We start from the raw sequence: 19,672 nt of genomic DNA, 5'->3' as shown, positions 1-19,672 counted from the left end.
ACTTACCTAAAAATTTGTTAACTTATCTTTAATATAATCATGTTCAACTTAAATTAGATAGAGTTCATAATAATCATAAATCTAAATATCACAAATCTATAATCCCAATAGATCTGATTTGGCTTTTTATAATTCTGAAGTATTTTTTTACATTCCAGCCAAAATCTGAACTATTAACAAACATGGTGTTGACTAGGTAATTTCTGGTTTAGCTAACTTCCAGCTAAGGCCACAATTAAATATATACTTTAAACACTGGACAGCAAGAATTAACCTTATTCCTCAAACTCCAGACACAACAAAAAAACAGTAAATCCTACTTTTCCACTTCTTACTTAAGTGAGGGACCACCAGTCTCCAGCAAGCCATCCTCTTGCCCTAACCTCCAAAAGAAAAAATCTGTGTATTATTTTATTATTTCCATAAAGTCACTTGAAGTGGATCTGCCTACAGTTTGGTCTGGCCAGAACATACTTTTTTATTGTAAAATCTACTAAATTTTAATCCAGATTATAAACAGCATTCAAGAGATTCATGTCAGAACATAAATCATAACAAACACAACACTACAACTAAGGATGTAAAAATATCAGACAAGTTAAAAAAATTCAAACATAAATATCCAGATTAAGTCAATTGTTAAAAAAACAAAACAAAACTTGAAAATTGGTAAGTAACAGAACCAATAGGAACACTAGGGGACTAGTTAACACTTTTATGAAAAACAAAATATTGGTCAAAAAAGATTATCAAATAGAATTCCTAAGTTGTATAACCGATGACCAGCAAAAGCAGGCATCATAAAATGTAAATATTTTATGCTACAATAGTACAAAACTCTTAGGCTCCATTCTCCCAAAAACAAACTTACTGATTGAGTAAGTGTGATTGTTTGCTTTGTTAACAGTACATACCTAGATGATGTTGTGTTGCTAGATAAATGACAGCCAGAGAAGTAATGAAGCCCACCGTTCTCTTACCAAACACCCCGGTAGCAGACTCATTAACTCTATTGGTATAACCATCTTCCCAATAACAAGGTTTAAAACGTTGACCCATCTCCTTCTCTTTCCTCGTATTCTTGTACCCCTAACTAATCTGCCAAGTTCTGCTTACTTAACTTCCATAATATTATCCAGACATTTCTATCCCTCCTTTACATTCCTATTGCCATTATCCTGGTTCAGGACTCCTAAAATGACCTCATCTACAATTTCTCCACTTCCCCACCAACTCCTTTAACTTTTATTTAAAAAACAGTTTTAAAAGCTTCACACAAATTCTTAAAAAAAAAAAACCTTTACTGGCTCCTCCCTACAAAATTAATTCCAGCATCACGGGTTAGCATTCTAGCATTCTATGTCCTTTACTTGTCCAACTCTATTCCCTTATCTCCTACTTCCTAGTGTTTTCAATAAACTTTCCACACAGTCCCAAGTTGCTCCTTCCCCACCCCTGACCCCCATTTCCATTTCAATTAACTATCTTTCAAGGTCCAAATCAGATTCTACTTCCAAAAACCTTGCTGGGCCCTGGTCTAGCTGAAAATACCTTCCTCTTCATCCTAACTTCCACAGTATTTCATGCACACTTATAATTTGGCACTTAAAATTTGTTTTGTATTAGTTATGCATATATGCGCTTCTACCATATTGTAAGTTCCAATTTATCTCTGTAATACTTAGCATAATACATAAACCACCAAGAAGCCGAAAAAAATGCTTGTTGAATTAGTGAATGAATCAGCCAATCGCTTTTCAGTATTGTGGGCAAATAGCCCGATTTTTGCTGGCATAATACAACAATTAGCATCCGTAAGCGTGACTCTAAATACTCAAATAATTAAATTATATTCAGTCTACTGTTTCACAAGGCAAAAACAAGAATAACGTTTTAGAAGCACTACCATAAAAATGGTTAGGATGAAATCAACTTTGACACTAGTCATCCATTATCCAGAAAATTTACTCAACTTGAACCATTCACTACCTTGCTAATCCTGAATAAATCACACATTACTGGGCAGACAAATACATACAGACATACACTCTTAATGAAGAATAGTACCAGATCAGTAAAAAAAAAAAAAAAAAAATAGGAAGAAGAATAGTACCACAGAATAAGTTATAGCCAAGAAACTACAGAAACCCATCTTTCAGTGTTATGAGAAACAGCTTTTTCAAATACAAATCTGAACACGTCATTTCCTTATTTTAAAAAATTCTTCGATGACTTCTTAAATTTTTTAGCAAGCACTCAAAGCATCAACCCCACCTTTCTGGTGTTATCATCTTCCTAAACACCTACAACTGATTCTCCCAACACCTTTTGAACTCCAAATTCCATCCCTTTATCCCACGCTATGTTGTTCTCTCTACCTGGAATGTCCTACTTCATCTCTTCTTCTGTTTAAAACTACTCAATCTTCACGTTCAGGGTCTAGCTGAAACCTTACAAAGCTTTCTGCAACAGTACATTTGTCCTTGTCCTAACAGATCACCATCATTAAGTTTATGCAGCTGGAGTGCAGGGTCTTTATAGCCTCAGAGCTAGCACAGTCCTGGTACAACAATAAACAGCTAAAACTTTTGTTGAATGAACGGAAATTAATTATTTGACTATTGTTTTTACTTTTCCCTCCCACTTTAAACATTGTAAGAAACATATCAGCATGAGCTATCTTTTCTTCCTTTTTCTTTCTTTTTGAGGCTCTATTTAACAAGGCGACAAACAGTAAAAAAAAAAACAGTAGGAAAAAACAAACTCAACTTAATTCCCAGCTCCCCTCGATAGGACGCCTAGACTAAACAAACAACTTGACCTCCTAGAGCACATACAGTCAATATACTATTAATGTGTATAGTATCTTGCATAGTTCTCTAACTTTGATAGTTTTGTGTGTATTGCCAATAATGCTTTCCTAAGTTCTTTAATACAGGGTCATATCTCATTATGTATCCCTCATACAGCCTAGTCTGGAGGAATTATCCAGGTATTTGGTTTAATTAGAAGCTGGTTTGCTCCTTTAGAGTTTAATCACAATAAGATTGAAATTTTCTTATACTCTTTCAGGTTGAATGAATCACTATAAAAGGATGTGGTTTCTTGAAGATGCAATATTATAATATTTTAAAAGATACCACAGAAGACACTCATGAAAGGACAAGTAATACACCTTGAAAAGCTTTTACAATACTATTTTTTTCTTTCCCTCACAGCAGAAAGAATTCCTACAGCACTTTCTACAATAAAAGAATTATTTTTCTAGTGGCTTTTATATACCCACTCGGCACCTGGCACTGTGTTATATGTTCATTAGCACTTGTTGTTGCAGGCCCCTATGGCCAATTATACCATTAAAGCTGAAAACAGGCAAAAGATCCCATTAAGTAACACATAATCTACTATTCCGCTTAAAAGTGGATGGTATGAAAAATAAAACAATGACTTCACTAAAAAAGAATGCAGACATATTGCATTAGTGTTACTGACTGAAAAGGATCTAGTATCAATTTCTTTAAGTTATTTTTTTCTCACTGGAAAAGTCATTCTTTAATTATAATGACGAGTCTGTTGTTGTAGAACAGCAACCATCATGTTTTACTTCCAAAATATTATCATGGAAGTATTCTGAAGATAATTAAATGAAGCCCCCCCCACATATTTGCATATGTAAAAATATATTTCCTACATTAATTTTAAGTAGCTAGAAATTTCCAATTTACTTTAAATACCAAAGGTGAGCAGCTGATTGAAAAATATGATCTATAGTTAAACATTTGAATACAATGAGTAAAGAAAATTCACTTGCTGCCACAGAAGGAGTGTTATGATTTCTAAACTATTACTGTTGTTGATTCTAGTCAGTATCAGTTTCTAAAAGAGACACTTAAGGGGAGTGTTTTCAATCTGTGGGTAGTGACTTCTTAGTGGGTAGTAAATCAATTTACTGGGTCATGACCACTATTATTTTTAATTAAAAATAATAAAATAGAAAATATCAGAGTGCATCATACTCAATTCAGGTGAGTGAACAAGTGAGTGTGTATATGTATGAATGTGAGTTTGTATACAAGGTCAAGATGTAAAATGGAATTCCAGTAAAAACGTTGAATACCACTGTTATTTTCTTTTCTTTTTAGGAGACGACAGATTGCTATGTTACCACAGAAAAGCACTGTGCAAACATGCATTCAACTTACTGATATATTTACTTTCACAGCATTCTCTCTACTTGGACTTCAATTACTTCCCTTTCTTTACCTGTTAAAAATTCACTGCTACTCTGACCGCAAAATATTTTTTGTTGTTCCTGATTGCAGATTAAGTTGATAGAATACACTTTGCCTTGAATAATTTTAAATATTAAAAAATTTTAATAACCAGGGTGACCCTATAATTTATTGTGCAATCCAGGACACCCGTGAGAGTGAAAGAGGCACTAGACTCCGTCACTCTATTAATAACTTAGTAAATATACTGTGTTCTTAATACTGCCAGTATGAAAAAGATATCATTTAATTAAAATATTATTAAACACAAAAAAGCCAGCAGTTAAAATAAAAAGTCTAAAAGCATTTACTATAAATTGTATGAAATTTCTAATTTTTAATGAAAATTAATAATGTTCTTATTAGACTGTATAAAGAATCAACCAGGAAAAAGAAATCTGTGTGGGCATGTAAAACAATCTAAAGAGAACAAAACCTGAAAAAGAAGTCTTCCAATACTGTAGTCTATATTAACTAGAATAAATTCTTGAATAAGAAGTATGTCTTGAATTTGCAATGTAGGATATAAAGTAAACCCTTTGGAACTAGTCTCTTTAGATAAAAATCCACTAAAGAAAAAACCTCAGTAAAACAGCTTCATAAATGATTATCCACAACTGAAGGCACATGGAAATTATTAAACAATTCATTTGAACTTGCCCAAAGGATGATAAATAAACTAGGTCAGCGTTGGACAAAATTTAAATATGTGAAGTTTATTCTTTCTTGACAACTGAACTCTGTTCTAAGTATGGCTACCTCTTCCATGTCTTTAATTCCAAAACTTTCCTACTTTCTTCATTATTTCCTTTTAGTTAAGTTAGGATTTATATCTGTGACCATATAAATTAGTTTGATGTTACACAGTTCTGGCATTTTAAGCATCTTCTAATTCTTAAAAAAAGAGAAAGATTTCTTAGGGCTCCAGAGTCCCAGTTTTGTGTTCTTTACACTTCATTTTTATTTGGCATCTCCTCTTTCTTAGTTTTTCACCAGAGGAAGGCCCCATGGATGATAAACTTCAAGGGATATGTAACGCTTACATATAATAAAACTTTTTATCTGTGGATGATAAGTGCATGTTTCTGGGATGGGGCCCATAGCTTTCAAAGTCTCAAAAGGGTGAATAACCCCCCCATGTGAGAACCATCACATTAGAAGTATTTGAGTCATCAGTAAATAAATATTAGAGTAACAGAGGGGCATCCTTTTCCTTCTGTTCAGGCTGGCTGGAATATTTCTCTTTCTCAAAAAGCCACCAGTTCCCAGAGACGAGGCCAGGAGCTAGCTGGTGGTTTCTAAGAAGGCTTGGGAGTTTATTCCATCACAGGTAACCAAGCAGGCCTTTACCATTTCATCCAGGGATATCTAAGCTTTTTCTTCCGAAGTAGGCCACATAATTAACAATTCACATGAATCAAGTCTGCTTGAACCAGGAGCACAGAGGCTTTAGTTCTACTTATTTTCCCTTTATATTGTCTCAGTTTTGTGATATACTTAGATTAAGGTAAGTTTTTTAAAAAATGATTTTGTATTTTAGTCATCAAAACAGCATCTATATATTCTTGAAAATTAATGCCTTTTACTCATATGAATTGATGAATCCCTTATAATAACCCAGTGGAAACCTCCTGGCTAACAGGTTGGAACCATTGCTTTATACCAGTGAAACTGATATGGAAGAAGAGAATAGGCATCTGGAGTTTATAAATATAATACAGAATTCTAAACTTGGGGGCTTCCCTGGTGGTGCAGTGGTTGGGAGTCCGCTTGCCAATGCAGGGGATGCGGGTTCGTGCCCCGGTCTGGGAAGATCCCACATGCCGCGGAGCGGCTGGGCCCGTGAGACATGGCTGCTGAGCCTGTGTGTCCGGAGCCTGTGCTCCGTTCTACACTTGGAAAACAATAAAGCCCATAAAAACTTCTTACTGCCATGAATAATCAGCAAAAATATCCTTTATGTAGCTCTACTGGTCAAGAAGATTTTGAAAACAAGGGGAAAAGTTTCAGAATTTCCAAGGGAGCATGTGATTTTTATGTTTCTTAAAAGTGAGTAGGGGCTGTGGAAAATACCACCCTAGACTTTCTTCAGCTTTTCATTTCCCTTCTTTTTGCCCTAGGACTGCCTAACACACACGTCATATTTCCTAACACTTCTGATATTTTGGTTAGTATTTAATAACATTTTAAACACAGCATCTCCTTTTCTGATGCCCATAAAAATGTATCCCCATTCATCTTATATTACTTTTTCCCCAACTAATGAAACTTTTTAGATGATAAAGAGTTCATGAGAATGCACCCCTGGTCAATGGAGGGTCATTATCTGTTAGTTATAAGCAATTAATACTATGTTTTGAAGGATTTTCATATGAGATAAAGGCATTTTTTTTTAATGGACTACAAAATCTGGACTGGAGAGATCTACCTTATTGAATATTTATGTAACGTGCCCAAATGGTCAGAATGGAACATTTTCTAAAGTCCTCTGAAATCTAATACAGCCCTAACCATTTCTTGGGTCCCTGCCCTTTCTTTTTTTTCCCTTTCTTTCTTTTTATTTTTTTTGGCCGTGCCATACAGCTTGCGGGATCTCAGTTCCCCGACCAGGGATTGAACCTGGGCCACAGGAGTGAAAGCCTGGAATCCTAACCACCAGGCCACCAGAGAACTCTCCCCTCCTTGCTCTTTCAAATTAGACTCTGCACCACAATGATCCTCACCTTGAACCCAACTTCATAGGATTTTCAATTGCTTTCATCCTGTATGTGGTAGGTAATAGTGACTAAAAACAAAGATCTAGGGGTAAGACAGCGCTGATTTGAATTTCAAGTTTGCTACTATTAACTGCATAAGTTTGGACAACTTGCTTAAGTTCTCTAAAGCTCTAGTTTCCTATAAAATGCAAAGAATTATAGTACTTACAACTGAAACGGCGGTTGTGAAGATTAAGTGTTATGCATGTCAGCTGCATAGCATAGTGCCTGACGCACAGAAGTGTTCAATACAAGTTAGTGGTTATGATAACAATAATGATGATTTCCGGTTTCTACAGTCTCTTATTTTCACTGCCTCCCTGCCTCTAATGTCTGCAGTTACCTTCCAAGACTGATGAAGGCAGGAGTAACTGAAATGTCACAGTAGGAGGACTAATCCAGTAAAGTAAAACTCACTCTATTCCCCTCCTTTTAATATAAATCGTCAGCAGTCATCCCTGGTTATTGATATATAAAGTCAAAGGATACAGCAAAGAAGCAGAAGAAAGAAAGACACTAGTGTGAATACAAGTGTTTCTTTGGTGGCAAGAACATATTGGATGTAAGCCATAGGAAGACATGAGGAAGAACAAAAAAGCTGGGTAAACAACAGCTAGAAGAAAGCAGAAGGAAGTGATCTAAAAGAGCAAGAGAAATAAAGAGATTGGAAGGAGAATTTTAGGCAAAAGAATTTTATGTAGATCTATTTAGAAAAGAGAGAATATTTTAAGATGTGAGATATGGGATTTGCTAAAGCAGGGTAGCTTGAAAGGCTACAAACGAAAAGAGCAAGGCATTCTGTAGGGTTTAAGAAGCAGTATTACATATGAGTAAGCTAATAAAATTTTCACAAGCTAGCAGTATGAAGAGGTATCTGCAAGGTTGGGCTAACCAACCAAAAATAACACAGAAATGTGCATGCTAACATTTATGTGCACAGCTATATTTATTAATCCTAAATATAGTTTAGGGGCATTAAAAGAAAAATCTATTCAGTTGTCAACACGGGCCATTATTAAGGCCTGCCCCTTCAAAAAGTTGATCTATAGACTAATGAAGACTCATTAGTTTGCTTAGTTTTCTAATTTAGTTACATATTTGAAATTTCACTATAATTTCTTTGCCTAACAAAGCATTTCCCTAAGCTAGAACTACAATCTTTTTTACCAAAGAGAGGTGTCTTACTAGAATCTACTAACAAAAATAAATTTAAAAATCAAAAATGGTATAATTTAAAAATCAGTAATAATAATGTAGACTCAAAAGTTCCACACCTCTATTAGGTTACCTTTTTCCTCAAATCAAGCCATAAGAGCTAAATGAAAAAGAATAACTTGCTTAAAATTATATCCAACAGTTTACAAGTTGCTGAAATTTAATGTTTATTCAGACTCAACTGCTGCTTACAAAAGCTATAAATATGATCTGAACTAGCACCAGTCTGGTGAGAAAAAAAAGTGTATTGTATCAAACAGACTTGCTGTGTTATCTGTTCAAACATACCTGTACCAGTCAAAAGTCCAGCACTCTTCTTTCGTGCATAAGCGCGTAAGTGGTTGGACAGGCTAACAGCACTTGTAAACGTCGTATTGCAATGCACACATGTTCTAAGCTTCACAGGCATACCTATCATTCAAAAGAAAACTATAATCCAGTTCTCACTTCAAAAAGTGAAATTTTCTTAGGTAAAAGCGTGAAAAAAAGTACCACAATAAAGATGGTTTTAAAAAACGTTCATTGAATTAGCTTAAGATAAGGAGGGGAAATTAAGTTACCTATTATTAGTTTGTAGTTAGTATTTAGAGCCAACCCATGCTCTTTGGAAAGGTAGAAGGAGGAGTGTCTTGAACCCCTGAGCTCCTCTGGATTTAATATCTATTATCACTTTCTTGCAGATTTCTGTGTTACGCAGATCATTTCCTAAACCTAAAATACAATCCTATGATTTGAATAGCACAGTTCTGTTGAGAAGTTTCAAAGTTTACAACATTACCAATAAAAAAAAAAAACTAAAAAGTCTAGTTGACAAAGTGGTAATTAAAGTGTTTTACCCACAAAACCTTAAAAGTCTCAATACTAAAAAAAGCCTTTCTGATGAAGGCTGGGAGAAAAGGTGGTAAAACACACCACTGAACAGCTGTTAGACACAACATTTTATTCAGGGCATTTTATGTTCATTACTCTGAATGCACAATCAATAATGAAAGTTAATGATCTGAAGTATTTTGCTAAAATCTTTGTGCTAAATAAATGATCAACAAGCTAACATCTTAGTCATCACAGTAAACATGCTGAAACAATAAGAAACTCCTAACTTCTCAGACAACCCTCACGCCCCCAACATGTTTCAATTGGTTTCTTCAACATTATTGTGATAGCCACAAATATGCTTTCCCTCTCTGAAGTGTACTATATCTTGGCCAACACAGCTGACACATCTTTCTTACATTTTATCCCTCGGAAAAATGCTGAAAAGTTATCTCTGAAAGACTCTCTTCGTACAAAAGAAAGAGCCCCATTAACCAGAAGCCCATACAAGATAAATTGTTTTTCAGACCACTTAAAATACAAGGCAGTCTTTCCTCAAATCAACACTGCATTACAAATATTTGGAATATCCCAGTGTCTGCCCAAAGTAAACAAACCAGCATTACAGTAATTTTATTCATTATTAATCCATTGACCAGTTACTTTTACCTTAGATACATTCAACCCAGTGCTAAAATTATGAGATCATCTAAATTTATCTTCAACATTCTTAACCTCCAAAAGAAACCTATACAGACACAACATTTCTCTAGTCTAAAAGTATAAACCAGACTTAGCAATACCAAATAAAGTATGGCAACTTTTTATCGGCCACATCACTTGCCAATACATACAAAATATTCCTTTGAAAAGGAAAAACTATGGGTGCATAACCACTAAGCTAAACCATCTGTTTTGTTCTACTAGAACACTATAGCAAAATCTAAAACCCCAAATAAATGTTTTCTACTCACAACAGTCCTCCAAAACCAAACTATCCCACAATACAGTGAGGAATTGGAGAGGGAGAAGTTTCTTTGGGTTAATCACAACACACAACAGACACCAATCCATTCAGTTTAAAGAGTCTGTTTCGTTTTACCCAAGCAGTAGGAAAACCGACAACTAAAATCTTGAAAATAGTATCACTTTGGAGCACTGGCAAAAATATGACAGCCTTTTTAGTAACACTATGCTTCTAAACAACATCAACCTCCCATCCAAAGAACCATCCCCCGTCCGTGACAAATTTTATTTTTACAGATCAGCTTTTTGTTTTTGCTTTTGTTCTCACCTTGCATTGTGACCAAGAGATGAGGCACAGAGAATTCAGTGCTGATGAACATCAACTGATGATTTATACAGAAATAACAGTATAACCAATCTCTGCTCTGCAAAAAAGCAGCTTAAATAAAAGGATTCTGAAAAAGTATTTTTGACACATATTCCACTAAGGTAAACATTAACTGTGTTTAAATTATGTAAGATAGTCATAAATGTCCTCTTACCTGAGTGCATAGTGAAGTCCATTTTTTGTGGTTGATACATCAATGGACTATCTTCATTTAGTGGAAGAACACATTTCTGAACAAATCTCTTTCTTGCAGTTTGATTATGGATCTTTTGAGGAGAAATAGAAGAATTCTTTTCTTCTCCCATCCTTTTATTTTTAAGCAGTTCTATCAGTGTAAGAGACTGATTCTTTTTTCCACTAGGCAGTTCTGGCTTTGTTTCATCATATTCATTTAAGAAACTCAGCCCTTCTTCCTCTGATGCAGACACTGATAAAGCTTCAGTCTTTAGGCCATTACGGTATGCTTCAAGAGGTATAACATTTTGAGATAGAAAGTCATCACTTGATGCAAGTTTTTGAGCTACAAATGGTCTAGGAATAATACGACGACTGTTCAATGCCTTTAAGATTTTTTCATATTTTTCTTCATTTTGCATCATCTCATTCAGAACACAGATTGGAGATTTGTGAGCATCCCACTTGGTCTTTCCAAGTCTTTTCAGGTGGCCTCTAACATGATTTGATAATCCAATTTTAGTATCAAACCAACCACCACAGAGCTGACAAGTGTGTTCAGAAGTGGTTTCAGACTTCTCTATCGCTAAAAGAAAAATTTTTTAAGAGTAATATCAGAATTTTTAATAAATTGACCACCTTAAAACAAATTAACTCTGAAATATGAAATTACGTGATTCTAATAAAGGCCAAATTTGAGTAAAACCTTCAAATCCTTTGAATTCGAATATGGACATATTAGCCCAAATTATCTGCATGAAAACTTACCTTTTCTAACTCGCTTAACAGGTGTTCCTGTGCCAGTTCTTTTGAAATGTTGCATTTTGTCACTTGTGGCTATTTGTTCTGGTGATACAACATGACGGGCTTCATAGCTTAATCCTGCTCTGTGAAGATGTCCCCGGACATGATTTGACAACCCAACGCCTGTTTCAAACGTTGCTGGGCAGTAAGGACACGATTTCTTCTCAAGAGACAAATCAGTCCAGTGAAAAACAGAACTATGCTTTGACAATGAAGTTTCTGCATTTTCTAAATGCTGAGGATCGTGTATCTCATGCAAAAAGTTATTAGTTCCAGCATCTTCATAATATTCAAAATAAAAGCCATCGTTTTGATCATAACTAAGTGTAGCATTTTCTCCAGGCTCTTGACCTTCCACCTTGCTTTTAAATAGAGGGAATAGGTTTACATGTTCTTGATTAATATCATTATAGGTTTCATCTTCTATAGTCTGTGTAGTGTAGTCACCTAGCTCAACATTGTCCCAGGAACTTTCATCTTCTGTTTCATAGCTATCTTTCTTTTCAGCAGAATTAAGTTTTTGCAGAACAACAACGGTCATTTTATGCAAGAAATCTGGATAGCTATCCAAGTCTTCTCCAACAGAACTTTGCTTCTTAGATTCCTTAACTACTCTCTTTACAGCTACACGCCTGTGGTCTCTGAAGCTTTCTGGCCTTTTGGTATCAGAGTTATGAGGGTCTGAGATAAAACTATTGTTGTGAGAATTACTTGATGATGAAAACAGATGTAAAGAATTTAACGAACTAGCTTCCTCTTTTTTGAAATGCAGAGGATATGATTCACCTGATTTTTTGATCATCCTGTAGTTTTCATATTTATGTCTATATAAATAGTTGCTATTTGCCTTGGCATTAGGTTTTTCTTTTGCTGCCTGATGGAAATACTTAGGTTTTTGGTCAATGCTGCTTTTAATCATAACAGTCTTGTGAGGAGAATTGTTTTGATTGCACACATTTACACCTGACTGGGCAATGCTTTTCCGAGCTTTTTGTATTCTGTGTGGCCGCTTATGGAATTTTGAAAAATTACTTGATTGTGAGGATGATCCAAATGTTCGCTTTACATCTTGTTTTAAAGCAGAGTTCTTTGGAAATGTTGTTGACTGTTGTTTAGTTAATGGTTTAGGACTATCAGTATCTATAGGTTCTTCGATTATGTTGCTTTTTCTTTTATCAAGTCCAAGAGGACTGCCAAATGAATCAATGCATGATGATGAATGCAAGTACTCCATGTGTTTTTTTAAAATACTCCTGGCTGAAGTAGTAAAAGGACACATCTTACATATATAGGTAGCTGATTTTTTGGATGATCCTATAACGGGGTCCTTCATGAAAGTCTTTTTTTGCGTTTTTCTCTGGGCTACATCAGAACTGACAATAGGGCATTTTACCACTGCTCCATGGGCAATTCCTCGATGGCATTCCAATTCATTTTCTGTCACTGCCATAAAGTTACACTCTTCACAGCAGTAGTACCTTTTATCTTTTTCATGGGTTTTAGCATGCTGCACAAATGTTTTAGGGCAATTGGTACCAAACACACACTGAGGGCATTGTAATCGTGCACTTCTTCCTTCATCCTGAAGTTCTTTCAATTCACGAATTTCCTCCATCAATTTCTGTCTTCTTTCTTGGTGAATAATCATATGCTTTAGTAGCGAGTTCCGATCTCGAAATGTCCGTCCACATTCTCTACAAGCATATGGCCTTGGGACATTAAGATGCCGAAAGTGACTATTCCCATCTAAATGATACATCATATGCCTGTGGAGATGCTTTTTCTCCCTAAAATTCACATTGCACTTTGTACAGGGGTAAAATGATGGCTCTTCGGTGCTGAAAGTAGCAGGTGACTCGGAATCACTTTCTTCACATTTCTTTTTTAAGGTATTTGAAAGAAAAGTGCCAGTATGAACAGGTGAACTGTCTTCTCCGCACTTATCTGGATTATAAATTAGATGTTGAAAAGTATCCACAGATTCCAAGTCTTCATCGGTTGATTCAGGTTTCACTTTTGATAATGTATATTTCTGTGAGTCTACTGCTTGCAGTTCTTCATTCTGTTCCATAAAGTCTACTTCTAGCATTTTTGATTTATTGGGTACACAGTTAGAATCATTAAAGCAATCCTCAGTATAACGAGTTATCTTGCTTACATCCATTTTTCGCTTTCTCTTTTTTTCTAGACCTACTTTAGAGTGAACTGGAGCTTTATCCACTGTGTCTTCATTCGTCATAAGAAACTGAATGAACTCTTTTTGGGGGTCCCAGTTTGTATCATTTTCTGACCTAAATTCATCTGTACCTGAGGAAATTCCTGTTAATGTACTGACACAATCATCTTTTACCAATAAATCTTCACTATCCTCACCCACCTCTACTTGATTTATTAAAGTGCTATCTGACTTTATATTACTCCCTACTGAATTCTGAATGTCACAACCAATTGAAGCAGAGGTAGGTAGTTTTTTAATGGAATGGGTTGGATTCTTAGCATGTGCTACATCTGATAACAAAAATAAAACTTGGTGTTGACTTGCTTTCTGTGGTGTAGAGAGCTGAAGGTCAGCTGCCACCTTCAAAGTTGAGCAAGATTCTGTCGTTGGCTGATCCACAGGCTGTCCAGTGGTTAATGAAACACTGCCTTTATTCATATTGGAAGTCTTAGTTAAGGAGGAGTGTGAAACTGGTCCATTAACAGCAGCTCCTTTAGGCAAGATAAAGTTTTCACTAGAAACAGTAGGAGCACCAGCATGTATAAATAGAGTAGACTGGCCTCCACTTAAGGCTTTTTCAGATTTGTCCTTTGACAGTTCTTCAGGCAGAGTGAATGTATTGTTTTTCTGAAATGATGTTTGACAATCTTTTGGTTTATGAACTCCACTCTCTTTGTCTGATATAAAACTGTTGTCATCTAGGAGTTCTTCTTTAGCACCAGTAATATCGGTGTTTATCTTCAAGTCATCCATATTGTTGGCAAGCCCATTTAACACATTTAGTCTAGAAAATGGAAAAAAAAATTTAGATTTGCATGAAAGAAAGAATATTATTAGAACGTATGGAGAGTTAAAAGTACACATTTTTAGTAGCTTAATTCTACTTTTTATACTAAGATCCCAATAATTTTTCAAGGATGAAGAAACACTTAAAAAAAATTGAAAGATTTTTAAAGGGCTGCAGTGGTTAATCTTTCCTTTGTGCTAGGTAACAACACAAAACTGCATATATACAAAATGTAGGGCAAAGTAACATAAACAAACACACACAGACACACACAATATAAATGAATATGCTACAGACTGAAAAAAATCTAAAATCTCATATACAGATTGCTAATAAGAAAATTATCTCACTTAAGTAGATTTATTAAGGGACATTCTACACTAGAGAATAATGTAAATTGTTAAATATTGCAGAAAAGTAAAAGTTTTGTCACTTAAAAGTCCATTCCCAGAGGAAGGTAACAAAATACCAGTCAGTAGAGAAGCTTACTTGAATGTACAATGTGCTATCAACATCAATGGCTAATGTATGAAACAGCATTTTTTTATTTAAAATAAGACTGCTTTGCTCTCAGTGTTTCACATTCTCCTAAAATTCGACTAATTTAAGAAATGTCTCATTCACTGGGTTTCATTCATTGCTTATACAAAATATCCTTCATTCTAAATTAGTAAAGTTAAAATGAATGAAGTTCCATGTTTCTTTAAACTTTCATAACCTGGAACCCCAAATTCTAGGCATTCCCTACTGGCAGTTATCCTATTTATGATCTGACAGTCTACTGCAATAACCTAAAAATTTTTACTCTACTCTGAAACATCATAAATGTATGTTAAGTTTTTAGTTTATTTCATATAAAATGTGGACAATATTTTTGTAGGCATTTTTGATAATATATTTAATCATTATGAGAAGACAGCAGGATATTTTAAAAGGAAAGGACACTTCTGAAAGTTTGGAAGACATACATACCATGGCTATAATTATTGCCCCTACTATGAAGAGTTTCCTTGTACCCTGTTCTTATTTTGCTCTTAGAAATGGTCACATTATACAGGAGTTGCCTATCTTCTTGGAAGAATGTAAGCTCTTTGAGGGCAGGGATAGTGACCTAGTCGCCTTCATACCTCTAGAACCTAACAGGATGCTTGGCATAAGTGCTCAGGCAATATTTGTTGAATAAAGGACTAATGTGGTGAATGAATAAAAACACAAACACAACTGCAAAATCAAAACAAAAGTTCCTAAAGTATAAGAAGAAAAACAGTTTTCTTCCTATGAAATTCGGATATCTCATTCAAATAATGCAAATTCCATCATGGTTCTGATTTCTTAACTCAGCAGTTTTAGCAACGCCTTCAAAATATCCAATAATCCTCGAGTGCGATTTAAAGAACCCGCTATTTGGCAACCCCATGTACTTAATTATTCGAAGTACTGACAGAAAATTCCATATTTCTTTTCCTTTCGTACATAGTATCAAGTACAGTTTATTCATTCTCCAAATGTTTACTGAGCCCATTCTATGTGCCAGGCACTGCTCTAGTAGCAGGGATTCAGTAGGGAACATGACAGACATAGTTCCTGCTCTCAGATAAAGAATAAGGTCTTCCATTTTTCTTTTACAGTATTTTAAATTTGTATAACAAGTAATATCATTTTAGAACAGCAGGAATTTACAATTGCTATTTAGAAATTAGAACATTTGCAATAAAGTTCATTATTTCTAATATCTTTTATGGTACCAAGTACATACTTTGTAAAACATTAAATCCAGTTAAAGAATAAAAGAATTGCTTCTAATTATTTTCTTCTTATTTCACAACTCAGAGCAGCACTTTTAAATATGATCTTATTCTTCCCACAAGTGTGTTCCTTAATACAACAAATATTACAAGTAAATATTATAAATATCCTTCTTTGGCATTATTATTTATACCAACAATTATTTTTCTGCCCGTCATAGGTCTTAGAATTCTGTTTTGAGATTGGCAAATTTCCACAGAAATAAAAATAGACTTCAAATAACATCATATTCAATGATATCACTCCAAAATGGTGCTAATGCAGCACCCAGCAGGAGTCTCTACATCACACACAGAGAAGTTAAAAATGGGCATCACATAAACATGTGTTAGGAAGGAGTGTGCAAACGTCAATGAAAAGAAAAGCAAACCTTGATGCTATACTATTACCCGTTCCTGACATTTCTAATTAAGTTAGGTAGAAAAAGTAAAATGCCCAAATAGGAACAACCTCATAAATCAGAAATGGATGACAGATTTTTTTTTAAAAAACTAGCCTGAAAGACATTTACTTTCTTTTCCTACTTATTATATTCACAGAGGTAGACAAATATATGCTCAATCTGAAAGCCTATATTAGCTTTTCTCAACAGGAAGCAACGTTGCTAACGAAGTGGTAAATTCAGTGTTAATGAGTGGCTTCACTGTTACCACCTCAGAGGTAAAACCTTCCATGTTCCATGTTCCACCCATCTGTTCTGGTGTTAGAGGTTCAGAGATGGAACAGACGCTTCCCATTTAAAGCAACTTCATTGGTACCCCCTGAACAGCAGGGTGACAAACTATGAGAATATCATGTCAGCTTGGAGATTGCATCCTCATTACCAGAATGGCTTTATAAGAGCCTTCCATAAGTTCAAAGTTTGAAGATATCAAAGGGTTTTGCTCAAAAACATAGAAAGAATAACAGATTTTTAAATATACAAAGCACATGTAGTAAAAAGAAAAACAGAAGATCAAATTAAATATTGTGAAAATATAAAATGAGGTCTTTAACAGTCAAAGTTTTCCTTTACATCTACATAGTGAAATACACCTTACTTGCCTCCAAATTGACCATCTCTGCTCAAAAATAGGGGAGTTATTCTTTTTCAGAAAAATTTTTTATTAGCACATTAATATTAAAAATACACTGCATCAGTTTAAAAATATGCTACAAGAGGCTGAATCAGTAAGCTAGTATTTTAGCAACAATAAAAAATTCTCCTGGCTTAATTTTCAGAATATATTTCTGTAAATTAAAGTGTTCAAGATACATTTTTTCTTAACAGTATTCAAGACTCAGAGCTATTGCATTGAGATACAATATAGAACAATGGATCATCAAAATGTGTTGCACTGACCCAGAATTTTGACATCAAAAATTATTTCCCTACATTCAGGATGCTTATGGAATATCCAGGCAAGAAAGCATTTGACCTATAAGTTAATTTCACACTGTCTCAAACAGTTTTTCAACCACTTTTATATAGTTAAATATATATAAAAGAGTCATAAATACTAGGTTACGTTAATATAACAAAGGAAGGAGCATATTTGAAGGTAGGCATTATTCATTAAGTTTAAAAAGGAGAAACTAATGAATTAAAATAAACAAATTAATGTTATATTGTTTGGCCTCTCTAAATTTCAATGAAATTGCTGTATCACTTAGGATCTTTTTATTAAATGTTTAGATACTATCACTGTGTCCTCCTCCATGTAATCGTATAACCACAATTTTTCTATTAACTGAATTTTAAAATGTTCTTTAAAAAAATTCACATACTTTATAAAAAGCTGCAAATGGAATTTTAAATCTACATAAAACATATTTCAGGTTCTGGAAAATCATAATGAGTTCTACAGCTATAACTGCCTGTAGTTATATACTGTGAGCATTAAAAAAAAGTACAAAGGTCAGATCTGTCTTCAAGATGACATCATCACTTATATGCCTCAAGCTAGACTTATTGTCTCAGAAATCTCAAACATCAGTATTTTTGCAAACTATCAGCACTTGCTATAACACCCTCACCACACTACATCTTGAGGTTACTACAGAAGAAATGAGGTGATAATTGCATATTAACATAATTATTCTGTAATCCCTGTGAGCAAGCTTCCTAGGTCACTCAGTAATTCAGATTAGATACAACCTTCCTGTCATCAAATCTATGCTGTCCACTTCCTGTTCATGAATAATTCTGTTCTCATAGAAAATTAGCTTAATTCCATTCTTTTATGTACATTATTAATTGTATTTATTGCAAGTAGGTTAATATTTTGTGGGTACTTATTACATAATACCAACCTCTGTCATGTAGTATAATTTCACAAAAAATATAGTACAATTTGCCCTCACTCTACATTAGTTCATTAATAACTACACTGCATAGCTATAAATAAATTATAATGTTGCCCACTAGCTGAGTTAGAGTTAGGATCTGTCAGATTTTCACAAACCCCATGTTCATTTAAATTATCCTTGAAAACACACGACAACTTCAGTTAGTCATATTTTGAGATTGGTTCAAGAACAGAAAACCATTCACAACTGTCATTCTAATTGCAAAAAAAACCTTAATTAACTGAAATATTACATCTAAAATTACTTCAGTATTTAAGCATATATATACTATACACAATGTACAAATATATATACCTGTCTCACCTAGCATACAATGCAAGTGAAGACAGAGTATACCATATATAATGATATCATCCAGGTAGTATCCTAAGCTGTATGTCACATTGACAGGAAACTCTAAAAAAATACTGAACATTTGTAAGGGTACCCAGCATATAACATGAAGAATGAAGAGAAAACCTGGCAAGTTTAATCCAACAATTAGCCAATGCAATTAGCAATCTTCAAATGTTTGAAGGTTTGGCATACAGAAGAAAAAACATATAATCAATATGTTTGAATCATAAAGATGTGGATTTTATCTCAAGATTAAGAAAAACTAGAAACAGGAACCATTCAGCATTTCAATGGGTTGTCTTACAAAAGAGTGAACTGAATGGCTCAGCAGGTTGGACTATTTGTCAGAACACTGTAGAAGGAAATACGGCACTGGAGATTGGACAAGATGATTTCTAAGGTCCTTTCTCATATGTACTATGTATGTTTAATGTTTGGTTATTACACTATTAACATTATTTGAAATAATGAGCTAAAAACAGAAGTTAAATTTATACTATTGAACTTTAAAAATATTCTCTAAATTCAAAATTACCTGAAATAATCCTGTAGTTGTAATATTTGATAAGCTGATTCTTGAACAATGAAATATGGCACTAAATGACTAACACACTGAGGTCACAGAGCTATATGCATCCCGAAAACTCGAGGTACAGAGGTTTTTTCTATTGGCAACACCAAAAATAAAAAATAGCGGGAACATTAATAATGTTTTCTTGCCAGCAGCATGTGGCACTGCCATGACAAACTAATGATCTAATTGTACCACCTACCACCAAATTACATTGA

At 34.3% G+C, this 19,672-nt stretch overlaps 1 protein-coding gene across 12 annotated transcripts in view; it reads right to left on the bottom strand.

Annotated features, from left to right (window-relative positions):
- ZNF644 (zinc finger protein 644) overlaps positions 1-19,672 on the bottom strand; it is a 114,477-nt gene that overhangs the window by 8,716 nt on the left and 86,089 nt on the right. For 6 of the 12 annotated variants that reach the window (XM_033432426.2, XM_033432430.2, XM_033432436.2 and 3 more), the window contains 3 exons: positions 11,352-14,389; positions 10,564-11,169; positions 8,531-8,653 (listed from right to left, as the gene is read on the bottom strand). The exons of 4 other annotated variants lie outside the window; for them this stretch is intronic. In XM_033432426.2, coding sequence (XP_033288317.1) covers positions 8,531-8,653; positions 10,564-11,169; positions 11,352-14,389 — 3,767 coding nt within the window. Of the gene's footprint in view, positions 1-8,530; positions 8,654-10,563; positions 11,170-11,351; positions 14,395-19,672 lie in introns of those variants that run through there. 2 more of the 12 variants (XM_004263010.3, XM_049714125.1) reach the window with 2 other exon arrangements.

This window comes from Orcinus orca, chromosome 1, assembly GCF_937001465.1.
Source record: "Orcinus orca chromosome 1, mOrcOrc1.1, whole genome shotgun sequence".
Classification (NCBI taxonomy): Eukaryota; Metazoa; Chordata; class Mammalia; order Artiodactyla; family Delphinidae; genus Orcinus; species Orcinus orca.
Note: the sequence above shows the minus strand (reverse complement) of the source record. Positions and strands in the feature narration are given on the sequence as shown.